General features: G+C 42.1%; 1 protein-coding gene across 3 annotated transcripts in view; it reads right to left on the minus strand.

Annotated features, from left to right (window-relative positions):
* Positions 1–1,144: 1,144 nt before the first annotated feature.
* Positions 1,145–17,281, minus strand: part of ccdc22 (coiled-coil domain containing 22) — a 91,686-nt gene continuing 75,549 nt past the window's right edge. For all 3 annotated transcript variants that reach the window (XM_050064632.1, XM_050064633.1, XM_050064631.1), the window contains exon 16: positions 1,145–1,908. In XM_050064632.1, the coding sequence (XP_049920589.1) occupies positions 1,795–1,908 (114 nt within the window). In that variant the 3' untranslated portion in view covers positions 1,145–1,794. The remainder of the gene's footprint in view (positions 1,909–17,281) is intronic.

Below are 17,281 nucleotides of genomic sequence, written 5' to 3' on the forward strand. Positions count from 1 at the left end.
GATATGAAACTTTGCACAGAGATGCCTCTCCTCATGAGGAACAAATTTGTCTCAAGAACCCATAACTTCCAGTTATATAGATTTTCCACCATTTTGAATTTTTTGAAAAACACTTCAAATCGATCTCTTCCTAGGAAGTTTGACAGATCTGTATGAAACTCGGTGAACATAATCTAGGGACCAATATCTAAAGTTCCCTCTTGGCAAAAGTTGGAAACGTACTAAAACTGAGCTTCTATAAGGCAATGAATATTGCGCACATAAAGGTGTAGAACATCTCAAGGGTTTCACCGATCACCACGCAACTTTGTAGGCATATGACCACACATAATCTGAGGGGACCCCTCCATTATTGACCTGATTAAACAAAATGGGGGCGCTAGAGAGCTAATTTCTTATCTAGGCCTAACCGCCATATCGATTTTCACTAAACTTGTTAGATATGTAGAACAGGACGCCTCAAGGTGACTGGAGAAATTTAACTTTAAATGGCAACTGGGTGGCGCGATAACAACAGAAAAATCCTTAAAAATGGCTTAAATGCGACCAATTGCTGTGGCTCCCCCTGTGGCCGAATGTTTGTTTTTTTTCTTCCTAATTTTTGGTATGACTAAGTCATGTTATGGTATGCTGTACATAATCACGGAAACTATCAGTGTGTCATTCTGTCAGTCAGTCATTCTGTCTGTCCCACGTTTTTCTACTCACTGACGTGGTCAATCTATGTGAAACTGCACATAGGCATTGAGGATTGGCATAGGTAGAAGGTGACAAAGCTACCAATGGGTATGGACTAGTTGGGTTTTGTTTTCCATTCTTTGAGACTAAATATCGTTATTCTATGACACAATAATGTTGGCATGAGATGCTTAATCAGAAGACTTTGATTTTTCTTTACCTAACATCACAACTTAGAACCAACAAAAAAGCAACATCATCCGTTGTCAGTATTCTGCATTGACTGACATTGGCTTTAGTGGCCCTAACATTAAATTCTGGTCACTTGACATTACAACATAAATCAAATCAAATATCAATGTCAGAAGACACTGGTGACTAGCTGGGAGCAGTAGAATGTATATGATGTTGATCACAGTAGGTCCACTCATTATGAACAGCATCTTCTCAAGGATTACAAGACAAGTTGTTTAAGTTTGTAAGGCATCTTTATATAAGCTGGTACAACATATACAACAATACTTTGCTGATGGAGCTGGACAACATTGTTTATGGACTACATTCAAATGCCATTCACTCAACATATTCGGTTCAAATATAATCATGAAAACAACTAATGTCTGAAAATGGTGGAATCATTTCCCATATTAAAAATTCCTAGTCAAAGATTTGTTTTTCATCAATATATCTTATGAAAACTGTTCATACATCAATATAATGTGACTTTGATCAGACAAGGCCTGACAGCACTCTCTGCTGTCCACTGCTGTGTTTCACTTGGGCAAAGAACAATCAAACCAGTGCATGGATCCTCAGCGAGCACATCCAGCCTTAGAAATAATTTTGAAATCAAACACTATTTGTCACTTCATCCATCCATACAGGTTGTGCATTTAAATGCCAGGTTAGTTCAATGGTTCAAAAATATTGTTGCCTTTCCAAAGAAAAGCAGGTCTCCAAGGGCCACAGAGGGTTGAGTTAATGAACAGCAGTTCATTCAGTTCTTCAGTGTGAAAACTGGAGCGCTGTTTCAGTCCCATTCAGGTCCACATGGCTCCTTGTTTTTAATCACAATTTCCACCTCACCAGGTAGAGCTGAGCAAACCAGGGCTTCCTTCAGCCCTCTCTGACTTTGGCAGCAAGTGCAGTGTTCTCCTGTCGAATAGCTTTGTAGTCATCCAGAATCCTCTCCAGGTTAGCCACAGTTTTGCTACTGTTCTCTGTCTCGATCTGTGGACAATTTCAGATGACATTGACAAAAGTACAAAAATGTATAATAAATCTCTGAACGTGCTGCATTTAAAAAAAAAAAAAAAAAAACACTTACAAATTATGGGAAAGAAAACATGTCAGCTGTCACAAGTAAAGATGTAAAAATAGCCATAACAATCCCATTTTTGTGTGTCCAGTACAGAGACACTACAGGTCCATTAAATGCATGGTCTAGCTTTGCACAAAGACTGCGGGCAGATGGAAAATACTAACCTCTGTCAAAACAGAACACACCCTGCATAAAGTCTAACTACTATATGTCAACAAATGTCTCTGACCCAAAAACATGATTCACTCCACCATGGAAGGGTCTACTCAAGCTATGTAGAAACAAGAATTACCGCCCCACATTGTATGCCTCTGTGCTAGTGCACAGAGGCATACACTCAAGTCTCTTAGAGTGTCTTGATGTCTTTGAAAACATGGATGCTTCACACACATCTGCCTCCCAGCAGCACAGAAGATCTATACAATCAGCACAGTTTAAAGGTGGATGCCCAAGATTAGTCACCAATTCAGTATCTGACAAAATATTTCCCCTTCTGTTGTTGAGATATGACATTGAATAATGGCCAAAAAAAATGTTTTATGCAGAAAATTATGATGTCACAGTGAAACTGACCTTTGACATTTTGGATATAAAAGGTCATCACTTCAATAATTTTATCCTATTAGACATCTGTGTGAAGTTTGTTCATAATTAGCATATGAATTATTGATTTATGGCCCAAAACACATTTTGTGCAGTCCCAGTGACCTTGACCTTTGACCACAAAATAAATTCATTGTTGAGTCCAAGTGGACATTTGTGCCAAATCTTAAGAAATTACCTTGAGGCGTTCTTAAGATATCGTGGTGACAAGGATGGGACGGACAGGTGGACGGACAACTAAAAAACATAATATAATAACAAAAATGGAGCAGGATTTATTTTTTGCTTAATGACTCAACTGCTGCTGAGCAGTCATGCACTTACTGGTGACACTGGTGAACAGAATGTATATTACATCAATGCTACAAAACACAGCAGTGTTTAGCAAAAAAAAAGACGTGCATCATCTTTGATTTAATCTGGATTATTTGTGTTGAAGAGACCTTTTTGTCAGAACAAATCATGTTTTTATCATATTTTGAGGATGGAGGGATGAGGTATCCAAAGTTTGATGGCAAATAGGGATATGTTCAAGGATAATGAGATCACTAATTTAATTCTAATATACAATGATTAAGAAATATAACCTAGAGAGGGTTGTTAAGTTCTCAGCTGTGTGATTTATGATTCTGATTTCAAACCAGAGACTCTCTATTCCAGGTTTAAACAATGGGCACATGGGGCATTACACCAATAAGCACTAATTGAGAAGGGTGAAAACAAACTTTTTAATTTTTTTTTTTAAAAGGAATATAATTTGGAGAACCAAGATTTTTCTTCAGGTAGAGTGATTTCAAAACTTTATCACAGTTCAGTGATGAGTAGAGGAATTTCTACTATGTATATCTAAAATGGAAGGAGACTATTTGTCTGTCGCTTTTCTCGACAACTGTTCATCTGATCAATGATAAGTCAATGAATCCTACTGGTGACTTTGAGGAGGGCGGTTTCTGTGCCGGGTCTAAAGTTGCTCATGTCGCCAGGATCGAGTCCAGATTTTTTGAGGATGGGGGTGACAGCAGCCAGTTTGAGTGTTTGAGGGCCTGAACCAGAAATGGAGGATGAGTTGATGATTTCTGTGATTATTGAGGAGATGGCAGGAGGGGCAGTCCTTAACAAGTTTAGATGGGATGGGGTTGAGAGCGCAGGTGGAGTTTTTTATTCCAGCCATAGACTTGGGCAGCTCCACTGGGGAGATGGGAGAGAACTGAGTGAAAGGCTGAGTGGTAAAAGGGGGAGAGACAGGTGGAGGGGTGAAGAGAGTGGGGTCGGGTGTAGAAGAGAGGTTGTTGTAGATGGAGTCAATTTTTGTCTGAAAAAAATTAAAGGAAGGAGTTACACTTGTCAACTGTGAAGGATGTGGAGGTGTTCTCGCAGGGTTTGAGAAGTTTGTTTATAATAATAATAATAAATAATAATACATTTTATTTATACGCGCCTTTCAGGACACTCAAGATCACCGTACAAAAGACAATAATAATAAAACAATCAATAAAACATGACAATCAAAAAATGCAATACATAACGTAATACATAAAACAGCAGTAAAGTGCAACAGTGAGGTAATTCCAGTCCAGATTAAAGGGAGCATGCCTGTCTGAAAAGGTGAGTTTTGAGGCGGGATTTGAAGGAGGTGACAGAGTCCGAGTGTTTTATGTCCTGCGGTAGAGAGTTCCAGAGGCGGGGGGCCGAGCGGCTGAAGGCTCTCGACCCCATGGTCGATAAGCGAGCAGGTGGCAGGGTGAGTTGAATGGAGGAGGAGGACCTGAGAGTGCGGCTGGGTATGTTAATGTGAAGGAGCTCAGCAAGATACTGAGGGGCAAGGTTGTTGATGGCCTTGAAGGTGAAAAATAGGATTTTGTAAGTGATGCGGTATTTGATTGGAGGCCAATGGAGTTGCTGCAGGACAGGTGTAATATGACTAGAAGAGGGGGTTCTGGAAGTAATTCTGGCGGCAGAGTTTTGAACCAGTTGCAGTTTATGGATGGACCTGTCTGGTAAACCAAAAAGAAGGGAATTACAGTAGTCAAGACGGGATGCAACCAGGGTGTGGATCAGGATAGCAGTACTGTTGGGTGTGAGGGAAAGGCGCAGGCGTGAGATGTTACGCAGATGGAAGTAAGCTGAGCGAGTGACATTACTGATGTGGGACTGGAATGATAGGGTGCTGTCAAGGATGACACCCAGACACTTAACCTGGGGGGAGGGGGAAACAGAGGAGTTGTCAAAGGAGATGGAGAAACTGTTTATCTTTGAAAGGGTGGATTTGGTACCAATGAGAAGGAGCTCAGTTTTGTCACTGTTAAGTTTGAGAAAATTGTAGGAGAACCAGGATCTGACTTCCGGTAGGCCTTCGGAGAGGGAGGTGGGCGGTTGGGAGGGAGGAGGTGGGTTTGGTGGACAGGTAGAGCTGGGTGTCATCCGCGTACCAATGAAATTGAATGTTATATTTGCGGAAAATACTGCCAAGAGGGAGGAGGTAGATGATAAACGGGAGAGGTCCAAGCACAGAGCCTTGGGGTACACTGGAAGAGAGGGGGACTGGTTGGGATGTAAATGTTTTCAGTTGAACCCACTGAGTGTGGCCAGAGAGATATGATTTAAGTTTGAAGCTGGTGAGGGGGTGGGATAAAGGGATTTGGAAAGCTGGGATGGGTGAGGTGGCTGAGATGTGAGGGGCTAATTGCTGATGAATACTGTCAATCTTAGTGTTGAAAATTGTCACTGTGTAATGCCACAATGGAATTGCAGAAGTCAGTTGAGTAGAAGTGGGGAGGGAGACAGTCTGGTGAGCGTGGTGTTTTGTTAACCAAGGTGAATAATGCTTGTGTGTTTCCATGGGCCAGTCTGATTAAATCTGCATAGTAGGTGGATTTTGCAATAGAGAGAGAGTCCTTATAGAAGAGAATGTGATTCATGAACATGTCCTTGTGAACAGTGAGACCAGTTTTTCTGTGGAGGCATTCCAGTTGACGACTTTTCGCTCTGAGCTGGTGGAGTTCGGGTGTAAACCAGATGCAGATTGGGTGAAGGAGACAGTCCGTGTTTTACTGGAGCCAGAGTGTCCAGGAGGTTGTGGAGACCACTATTATAGTGGGAGAGCAGTTCATCAGGAGTGGATGTGGGGTTGATGCTAGAAAGATTAGCAATACCAGTGACCAGTGCAGTTAAGTTAATATCGTCAATGTTACGGAATGAGATGGTGCGAGATAGTTTGGTTTTGGATAATCTGACATTAACAGTGAATGAAATAAGCATGTGGTCAGAGATGGGGAGATCAGCTGCAGAATACTTGGAGGGAGTAACACCGGAGCAGCAGATGAGGTCCAAAATATGACCCTTTGAGTGGGTGGGAAAATCAAGAAACTGCTGCAACCCAAAGCTGTCCAAGCAAGAAATGAAGTCTTTGGTGAGGTGGTTATGAGTATTGTCTATATGTATGTTAAAATCACCAAGCAGAATTAAATTGGGGGAGAGGGAGGAAATTTTAGTGAGAAAAGCAGAGAATTCACTGATGAAGAGTTAGGCTGGGGTGGACGGTAAACAGTGGCAACTATGGTTGGAGATGGACCATTCAGTTTTATGGCAAGAGACTCAAATGACTGGTATGCTGGCACACAGACCGGCGAGACTTTCCAGGTCTCGCGATGATCTATCGCGAGACCTGGAAAGTCTCTCTCCCCCACGGCCAGTGGCACGGGGCTGACAGGTGTAAACAAACCCAGGGGGAGTTGCTTCGTTCAGCTGGGAAAAGTCATTAAGTTGTTGCCAAGTATCAGTCAGACATAAGAAGTCATACTTGCGGTCAATGATGAGGTCCTGGAGGAGTTGTCCTTTGCCCGTAAGTGAGCGGATGTTGAATACACCAAAGCAGAGATCACTGTAGTCGCTCGTGTGTGGAGTGTAAGCCGACCTGGCTAGGTTGGCTAGTACACCGTGTTCCACTCTCATAGTGGAGTTTCTCGGTTGGCAGCGAGATGCAGACCAGATGGACTTGATGGAAGAGGAGTCATCAAAGCTCCGTTGAGACGCACAGTGGATGTATTTCCGGCGAGGAAGACAAATGACATCAGGGAAAAGCTGCAACACCAGTGATGGGACAGCCGAGTGGAGGCGAAGCCTCAGAAGCTCAGCAGCCGAGTATTGCTGGAGCAAGGATGTTGAGGAGTTAATCTGAAAGACCAGCGCAGTCCAGAAGAATATAGACCACACAGCCAACCTGCTGATCCACATTCTGGCTCAGCAGTCGGATCCACAAAGCAGGAGCAGCCAGGTAATGTTGACGTTAGGCTAGTAAAGCCTCCCGAATGTGGGATAATCCGATGTGATATGATGCCAGAATGTGAAATACAAGGAGCAGCATAGGTCGGGGGTGGAATGACTGTTACAGAAGTAGAGACTGCAGTTAAAAGTTAATTAAAAAGCCGGAGAGCAGTGGCAGTGATTCATGCCAGCGTTCACTCAACTGGACAGTAAGTAAATGAACTGTGTAAGGTGGAGAAGAGAGCCTTGGTATTGGTGGAGCCAGAGTTTATGAGCTGTGAGTAGTAGGTGGACCGGGCTGTGGTGACAGCACTTTTGTTTTGCTGAAGATAGTCTTTATAAGCCTGGAGATGTACTGTTAAACCGGTTTTCTTGGAGAGTCTTTTGAGCTGGCGCTTACGGGATTTCATTTGGTGGAGTTCAGGAGTATACCAGGGGGCTGAGTGTGTGAATGAGACCGTTTTAGTTTTGAGAGGAGCTAGTTGGTTGAGACAGGAGGAGAGTGTGTCGTTGTAATAGTTGACAAGGTCGGAGGGATTATCAGACAGTGGGTGAGGGCAGACATTACACGGGCAAGAGAAGCTGAGAAGGCTGAGGGGGAGATGGATTTCAGATTTCTCAAAGATATTTTATGTTTTTCTTTTGGGGTAGGGATAGAGATGTCAATGTCCAAGGTGACTGCCAAGTGGTCAGAGATATGGAGGTTGAGGCTGGAGAGGTGATGCATTATGCACATAATAGTTATTACTAAAGGAGTAGGACCAGAGAGTTTGAAGGAGATGTGTTTAAATGAATGGGCGGCAGGAATGGGGATGGTGGTTACTTTAATGCCCCAACAAGAGCTGTATGCACTACTGACAACATGTCACTGTATGTTTACAACTACACATAACATTTTGTAACAAACATATCAATATACGCACACCATGTATGTTATGAGCCTGGTACTTTGCAACATCAAAATCACTCCCCCTATGCTCAGACAAGTGTGTTCACTGGCCACCCTGTGGGGGGCCTTCTACAGCTTTCCATGTTTTCATTATCATCTGTTTACCAATCACAATACTTGTGTCAATCTAATTTGCTGGAGGTTTTACAATGTGGTCAATGGATTGAGGATGTCCAAGTATGTATACGCTAGGGATGCGCACGATTAGACATCTTAACGATTAAACATCTGCCACCTCGCTAGTCGGCACCAGAAATATTAGTCTGTTAAACTTATTAGTGTTTTATTCATGTACAAGGCCACTTAACGGTCATGCAGCCGCCCACTACTAGTGGGTGCTACAGAGTCGTCAGACAGCAGTCTCCCTCCCAGTGGTAATGTTCGAGTAGACTGGAGTTTTAAAACAGCACGGTGGGAAATTGGAGAGATGTCCTCTCGCAAAACCAGCATGGTATGGCAATACTTGGCAATACCTCTGGACTGGTCCCCACCTCCATCCATAACCAAACAGTTAAACAGGTCAGCCACTTCAAATACCTCGGACTCACTATAGACAATAAACTGACATTTGATCAACACATCACCGACATTCCCAAAAGGTCCCAGCAGAGACTCTATGTCATCCGCAAGCTGCGTGCCCTCTCTGTTGCCCCCCACCTTCTGTCACTACTGTACACCAGTATCATTCAACCCATCCTTCTGTACTGTTCCCCCTGTTTCTACGACATGCTGTCCACCACTAACAGGAACAAACTAACAAAAATAACACACCGCATCCAAAATCATCAACCATCCCACACCCAACCTCACAGAGCTCAACCACCGAGCTGTCACACGTCTCGCATGAACAATAACTAATGACTTGGATCACCCTCTCAACCCACACTTCACACTGCTGCCGTCTGGGCGCGGATACAGGACCCTGAGGTGGAGACAGGCACGCTTCAACAAGAGCTTTGTCCCATCTGCCATCTCGGCACAGCCCTCCTGAGTGTGATATATGTGTCCGTTGTTCAATGTCTGGTGGTGTTTGTGCATTGTGTGTGTATGCATATGTTGTTCAATGTTTGGTGGTGTTTGTGCATGGTGTTTGTTGGCGGTGTTTTGTGTATCCAAATGTTGTGACAGATTGTGAAAACAAATTTCCCCATGGGACAATAAAGGCTATCTATATATCTACTTTGATCTAGAAAATGAATTCAGATGTAATTTATCTTTTTTGAGATGTTATATTATTTGTTAACTTTAAGTGAGTTGTTGCCAGATAAAATGCAGGGTTTACATTCATATTACATTGCGCAAAATGCCTCTCATTTCATCTGAAATTTTATTATAAATTAGATGTTATTTTATTAACTTCAAAGTGAATTGCTATCATTTCTGTTGGATAATCTACAAGGTTCATTGTGCCCCACATTTCAGAGACAATTTATTTATTTTAGATGTTATTAAAATATGGTGACTGTTATAACCTTTTATGGGATTATCCAATCTGGATTTATGAGGTATGTATGGGTGCGGGATCAGGAGTAGCAACCTTTTTTTTGCTCATTTCCCAAAATGGCCACAATCAAAATCCTGAATTTTTGAAAACATATCTTAATTTCCACACAATTGCTGTGTAATATTATTTTTATTGTTATTTTAAGTCTATACTGTGTGAGAAATCAACTGGAGTTGAAATATTGATGTTTTGAATATTCTGGTATGCCAAAAATCAAAGATGGCTGCCAATTTCCTTATTATTATTATTTTTTTTATCAAATTATGTTTCATAACTTCTATTGTCTTGAACCTAGAATGGTAATGTTGGTGCCTGTACCTAGGTTTTCATGAATAAATAATTCAATAAAAATAAAATAAACATGATTGGAGAATACTTATATTTCACACAAATGAGACAGTAAATATTTGGGGAGCTAGAGTTAGATATAATAATATAAATTACCCCACTCCCATGTCTTATTCTCTTATTGTAATGCACTTTTAACATTTACATTTCATTGATTGCCTTCAAATACCAGCAAAACTTGTGCATTGTGAAAAAAATACTTTAATATACAGTTATACCATCTACTGCCACTAGAGGGGAGGCTAGCAAAAGTGTCTTGTCTTGACTTCTTGGTAGCCAGTACTGCAATGTTAGCTCATCAGATAGCTAACAAGCATGTACAAGATCTACTGATTGTTTTCTTGTGAAATTCATATTTTGAAGGTAAGTGGACAAAGATAAACTTGTCAGGAAGTAACCTAAATGTTTTATGAATATGGAAACATAATGTGGAAGAAGTAATAAATCCCAATAGTATGAGCTAGCCAAAGTGTTTGCCAGCACTGGGACGTTTGTATATTTGTACAATGTCCTGCAGTGCTGTGAATATGTGAAGGCATTTGTTAATTTATTCTATTTAACATATTTTGGTATAATGTGAATATTTTGTGAGTAGCCACAGTGGGAAAATGTCAATGAAGCTCTGTATTGCTGAACCGGTTACTGATATTTTGAAGTATCCTGTCAAAAGTAAAACAAAAATACAAATACTAAAAGTAATGACACATCTTTTTTTTACCCTTTCCTGTTGTCAGAGCCCTAAAAAAGAGTTAAAAAAAGTTCAATAAGTGGGGATAGTCTGTTTAAAAGTCTTTTGAAGAGATGGCGGAGACAAGGAAATAGCAGTTATGTATTCTGTGCCAAAAAGAAACTGAGGAAAAACTTGTTTGCCCTCTTGAAAATCCAGTTGCTAGTCGTAGAGAGGGAGCCTACACAGAAATCATTAGCCTCCTTAGTCAGTTCAGAGAAATTGGTGCTGCTCCCCATCCAGATGTAGAACTTCCAGATGAAGAATCCATGCAGCAGAATCGTGCATCCTGGCACAAATCATGTCGTCAGCTTTACAGGGCATCAGCACTTGACAGTGCAAAAAAACGTTATTCTAAGGGATTGCCTCCTGCAACAAGAAGATCCTGCCGGACTGGTACAGCTGTTAATCGTAATCTATGTCTCTTCTGTGGTGGTGAAACAAATGCAAGTATAAGCAATCCTGCTGCAAGTTCCATGCACAAAGTGCCATCCCTCATGGAGGAATTTGCAACCATCGTCGACATTCCAAATATTGCCAAGGCTGAAAGAAGTGGCAACAAACTTCATCTGTAGGCTGTACTCCAATGAGTCAAATGAGGACAATGATGGTGATCTTGTCCAAATGAGGCTATTCTCACAGAAGACTAGGGATGTGGAGAAAATTCCCCCAACAAGTGATGCTTTGGATCAACACCTCAAAAGGAGTGTCTTCCAAGCAAGCATCTGGACGACAGCCCAAAGGTATGCATCTGTATGCATTGTGTATTGTATTATTATGTCAAATAATAACATTCAATAATACATTCATTCATTCATTCATTCATTCAGGTCCATGATGCCTGTCAACAACCCCACTGATCATGGGTGGAAGGAAGAGGACGGCAAACTATTTCCCATTTGGACAATGCTGCCCCTCGCCAAGGATGCATTTCACTTGGATGTAAAGTGCACTTGTACAAATACTTGTACAAGTAGGCCTACCTGCTCTCGGTGCAAGTGCATGAGGGCAAAGTTGAAGTGCACACGTCTGTGCAAGTGCAATTGTGAAAAGTAAAAGATAAAGAAAAATGTCACTGTATTGTTGGTTCTGAATGCAGGTAAAAAATATTTCAATAAAAGCTCATCAGGCCTATGATTCTCTGTCTATTTTTGTGGATATGTGCCAATACCAGAAAAAAAAAAACCTTTAAGGACAATATGGTTCATATGTCAGTTGCTACTCCTGATCCCGCATCCATACATATCTCATATGTCCAGATTGGATAATCCAAACAAAAGTTATAACGGTTACCATATTTTGCTAAGGCTGGTGGGGGGTTGGGAACCGCCAACACCCCCTAGAGGCCAATTTTTAATCTGACTGCTTGACACTCGAACCAAAATTGTTTTATAGACCCTTACCGTCAAATTAGAAGTGAAAACGAAACTTTCGCATCAATTTGAAATGAAAACAACAAATTATACATACACGGCACCCCACTACATCCCTAGTATACACCAGGACAAAACTCATAATCTACCTCTGCGACCTCTTTGATATACTCATGGACTATGATCTCAAAGGCCTGTGCTTTTGAGCATGACCACAGTGCATAGACCAAGTCACCTACCTCCCCACTACACCTCCAACAGGCCGGTGTTTCTTTTAAACTTAAAGTCTGAATAACCTGCAAGGGTACCAGTAGAATCAATGAAAAAGTCTGAATTGTATTAACCTTATTCTGATATCACTGGAAACCTCCTTGGTAACCCCCATGATTTTATCCCTCTCATCTTCTTTAAAGATGGTGCCCGAGTCCCTTTCCCACTGTATTTTCAGAGCTGAGGTGAATTTGTAACCAGACTTGTTTATAAGCATAGAGTAGTAATAAGAAGCCCCATGTCCTGTTTCTGCAATGTGCAATAATGAGGTCCAAGCCTAAAGGATGACTATGTGTTGAGCCAAAAGTACTGACAAGAATTCAATTCAATTCAATTCAATTCTCAGTTGGTTACCGGCTAAATTGAACTGTTCAAAAAGACTGTCAAATGACTTAAGAACGCCTTCTTTATAAAGGTCACCCAAGCCCACCTTATTCACCCAATCCCTCCATACTGTATATCTGGGGATTTGCCACCAAGGAGTTTGGGGATGTCCCATATACCAGGAGAAAGACTGAAGTATGGATCAATTTGGAAAGCAAAATATTGTCGCTGTAAAGCACAAGATTATGTTTGTAACCCCTGATCCTGACCCCAAGAAAATTTGGGTCTTTTCTAATTGCTACAGCAAGAGGCTCTATTGCTAAACAAAATAGTTAAGTAGACTGCCGTAAGCATTGCTGGGTCCTGTGACCAAGTTTAAAATTCGAGGAAATTATTCCATTGATTTGAACAGCTGCTTGAGGTGAAGTGTAGAATAATTTCACTCATTTTATGAACTTCTGCTCAAAACCAAAGATCTCTAGCATTTGGAAAAACCTGATTCCATTCTACACAATCAAATGCTTTTTCAGCATTCCTGAAAGCATTTCCTGACTGCCCACATTACATGAATCAGCCATCAATATTATTAGAGGCAAATCTGTTACAAAGGAACCTGACTTGGTCAGGGTTTATTAGAGTGGCTATAACTCTACTGAGGCAATTTGCAAAGATTTTAGACAGTATTTTTGTGTCCAGTGATATCAGAGAGATTGGATGACAATTTCTGCAATTAGTAGAATCTTTGCCTTTCATCAAGATTAAAGATATTAGTTCCTGAGATAAAGTGGGTGGCAACTCTCCTCTCCCAAATGCGTCATTATACATTTGTAACAGAAGAGGAGTGAGCTCGTTGGAAAAACACTTGGAAAAGTTCAGCTGTACGTCTGTCAGACCCCAGTGCTTTACCAGACTACAAAGTTCAAATAACTGTCTGTCTCCAAAGTACGGAGGTTTAACCCTCCCAGAAATTAGAGAATTTCATCCTTTGTGCAAGACAAAGATAAAGTATAGAGCTTCATATAAAATTTGACTCTGTCTTGAGATCCCCTCCCTGAGACTGGACGGCAGTTATTGTGGCCATGGACAACTTTAATGAGCCAAAAGTTTCCCGCTCTTGTCCCCAGATTCAAAATACTTTTGCCTAACTCTAAACAGTTCAAATTCAACCGTTGGTGAAAGTATCTGATTGTACTCATATTTTAGCTGTGTGACTAGTTTCAAATTTTGTTTGGAGAAATTTAGTATTAGCCTTCCTTCAGTCTCTTCCACCTTTTTCTCTAAATCTGTTTTCTCAGGTTATGTTTTTTTCTTATAGGATGAAAACTGAATAGCACGTCCCCTAATGAAAGCTTCAAATGCTTCCCAAGTTGTGCCTGCAGAAACATTTGTTTCAATGAAAAGATTAATCTGAGTTTTCAACATAGAAATTGACTCTGATTCTAGAATATGCGCTTCAACTAGCGGCAGCAAAGTCTGGTAGCTCTGCAATTTTACTTAGTTTTACTGAATTCTTATTATATTTTTCTCAGCTACTAATGGATACTTCTGTGAAGAGAAGAGTTTATTCAAGAGACAAGCTTTTTTCGTTGAAACGGAGCAAGTCTGGAGGACACCATCCTATTCCAGCCGAGATGAAGAGGTGTTTTCGTGGTTGCCGTGCTGGTGCAAAGGTGAAGGCTTGGAAATGGAGATATAAGCCCTTTCTGCCATCAGTCATCATGGGAAATGTCAGCTCTCTGCCCAACAAGAGTGATGAACTGGAGATATTGGTGAAGACTCAGAAAGTATACTGTGAGTGCAGTCTCATGTGTTTTACGGAAACGTGGTTGAATCAAAACATCTCAGACTCCAACGTGGATCTACCTGGCTTCACTCTCATACAATCGGACAGAGACTCTAAAGCTAATGGAAAGAAAAAAGGTGGGGGCCTGGCTTTATTTGTGAACCAGAAGACAGAGTAGTTGTGCGCACATCCAATCCCGTTTTTGGTCAGGTACTGGATAATAGGGGTCCATGCAGAAAGAAGAAGAAAATCCGCACACTGAATTAGGGCTCCCAGTTTACTTTATTGACTAAAATGCAACGTTTCGACCCAAATGGTCTTCCTCAGGCAACTTCAAAACTTTATTTGTGAACCAGACATGGTACAGTCCTGCACATATTACTGTCAAGGAGAAGATGTGTTGTCCAGATATTGAACTTTTGGCAGTTGGTATGAGGCCATATTATGTACCAAGAGAATTCAGTCATATCATAACAATACTTGTGTACAACCCACCCAAGGCAACTGCTTAAGTTCCATGTGAAGTTCTCCATGAACTCGTTGCTAAGATACAGACTAAACATCCTGAGGCACTATTGATAATATCAGGAGACTTCAACCACGTTTCCCTCTCCTCTCACCTGACTGGATTTACACAGCTTGTTAACTGTCCAACCAGAGAAAATAAAACCTTTCATCTGTTGTATGCCAATGTCAAAGAAGCTTACAGAGCCACTGCCTTACCACCACTGGGCAGGTCAGATCACAACTTGGTTCTTCTGCAGACATGTTACAAACACCGTGTGTGGAGGCAGCCTGCAACTAAACTCACAGTCAGGAAATGGACACCAGAGGCTACTGAGGCTCTAAGAGACTGCTTTGGATGCACAGACTGGGGTGTGCTGCTGGAAACAGAGGAGAACATCATGGACATTGATAGACAGGTTGACTGTTTTACTGATTACATCAACTTCTGTAGAGACACAGTCATACCTACAAAGACTGTACGCAGTTTCCACAATAACAAACCTTGGATTACCAGCAACATAAAGGCAATCCTCAATGAGAAAAAGGCAGCTTTTAGAGATGGTGACAAAGCACGGCTCAAACAAGTACAACATGAGTTGAAGAAGAGACTTAAGATGGCAAAGGTGGAATACAAAAAGAAACTGGAGAGGAATCTACAACACAGCAACATCAGTGAAATGTGGAGAGGAGTCAACACCATCTCTGGTTACAACAACAAGAAAAGACAGCCAGTGGTGGGTGATGCAGAAAGAGCTGATGAACTCAATCAGTTCTTCAATAGATTCAATACGGCAGCCACTCCCACTTCCAATGCTCCTCCTCCTCCTCCTCCTCCACCACCTCCACAACTTGTGTACAACTCCAATGTGGCAGCCACCCCCCCTCTTACACCTGTGCCTCCACCCTTGTCTTTCACAGAGATGGGGTGAGGTTGGAGCTGGGAAGACTTTGCTCTGGGAAGGGTGCTGGCCCAGATGGTGTGTCCAAGGCTCCTCAAAGACTGTGCTGCCCAACTGTGTCAACCTCTCCACAAGATCTTCAACCTCTACAGTTGGGGCGGGTGCCGGCACTGTGGAAGACTTCCTGTGTTGTGCCGGTACCAAAAATTAAATGTCCAGCTGAACTTAATGACTTCAGACCAGTTGCACTCACTTCGCACATCATGAAGACCTTGGAGCGGCTGATTCTATGCCTACTGAGACTTGAGGTCAAAGACAAACTCGACCCCCTGCAGTTTGCATACAAACAACACATTGGAGTGAACGATGCTGTCCTCCACATGCTTCACCGTGCCCTAGCTCATCTGGAGGAACCTGGCACTTATATGAGAATCATGTTCTTTGATTTTTCAAGCGCATTCAACACCATCCAACCCAACATACTCAAAGACAAGCTCACAGAGATGGCAGTGGATCCTTCCTTTATCTCCTGGATCACAGATTACCTGACAGGAAGGCCACAGTATGTCAGGTTGGGGAACTGTGTTTCTGGGACATTAATGAGCAGCACGGGGCTACACAAGGGACTGTCCTGGCTCCACTCCTGTTCACACTGTTCAACTACAACTCTGAGTCCTGCCACATCCAGAAATACTCGGACGACACTGCTATTGTGGTGTGTATCAGGAATGGGCAGGAGTCTGAATATAGGGACCTGATAAAAGCCTTCAGTGACTGGAGTCACATGAATGGTCTCCTCCTGAACACCTCAAAGACCAAGGAAATGATCATAGATTTCCGCAGGTCCAAGCCCCCTCTTCAGCCAGTGAATACCTGTGGGGTGGACATCGAGGTGGTGCCAAGCTATAAGTATCTAGGTGTACACCTGGATAATAAGTTGGACTGGTCCCTAAACACAGACGCTCTCTAAAAAAAGGGGCAGAGCCGCCTCTTTTTCTTGAGGAAGCTCAGATCTCTCGACATCTGTAGTAAGATGCTGCAAATTTTTAATCAGTCTGTGGTGGCAAGTGTGTTGTTTTATGCTGCAGTCTGCTGCGGAGGAAGCATCAGACACAAAGATGCAAGGCGGCTGGACAAACTAGTCAAAAGAGCTGGCTCTGTGATTGGAGTCAGGTTTGACACACTGGAGGAGGTGCTGGAGAGATGCACACTGAAGATGTTTGAGGCCATCATGAACAACCCAGATCATCCACTCCACAACACCTTGATGGACCAAAAAAACTGTGGTGGATGGCTCCTCTCTCTTCGATGCAGGACAGAGAGATACAGAAGATCCTATATACCAACAGCCATCAGGCTTTATAATTTGACATATAATAGATGAGCTGACAGATAATTGAATTTGAAGGGTAGCTGACAAGTGGCAAAATGAGTCTACAGAGCATCATCATGCCAAACATGGCTTTACAGCCTCTGTGTCATGGTAGGTATATTGCTCAGGACCCAGGGAAGTGCAGCCTCAAGTGTCAAGTTGTTTGGAAGAGCAGATCTTGAGAAAACTACAAGCAGCAACATCACAGGCCAAGCAATCAGTCCATTCGTAACTAGTCTCGCCACCAGACAATCAGAGATCTCCGCCTTCTGATAGTCTGGGGACACTCCTTTCTAAAGTGTGTTTAACACACCGGCGAAAACGGCCGGCAACAAAGCAACGCCTCTTGCATTTTTGAAA

The sequence above is a fragment of the Epinephelus moara genome, chromosome 16 (assembly GCF_006386435.1).
Source record: "Epinephelus moara isolate mb chromosome 16, YSFRI_EMoa_1.0, whole genome shotgun sequence".
In the NCBI taxonomy this organism is placed as follows: Eukaryota; Metazoa; Chordata; class Actinopteri; order Perciformes; family Serranidae; genus Epinephelus; species Epinephelus moara.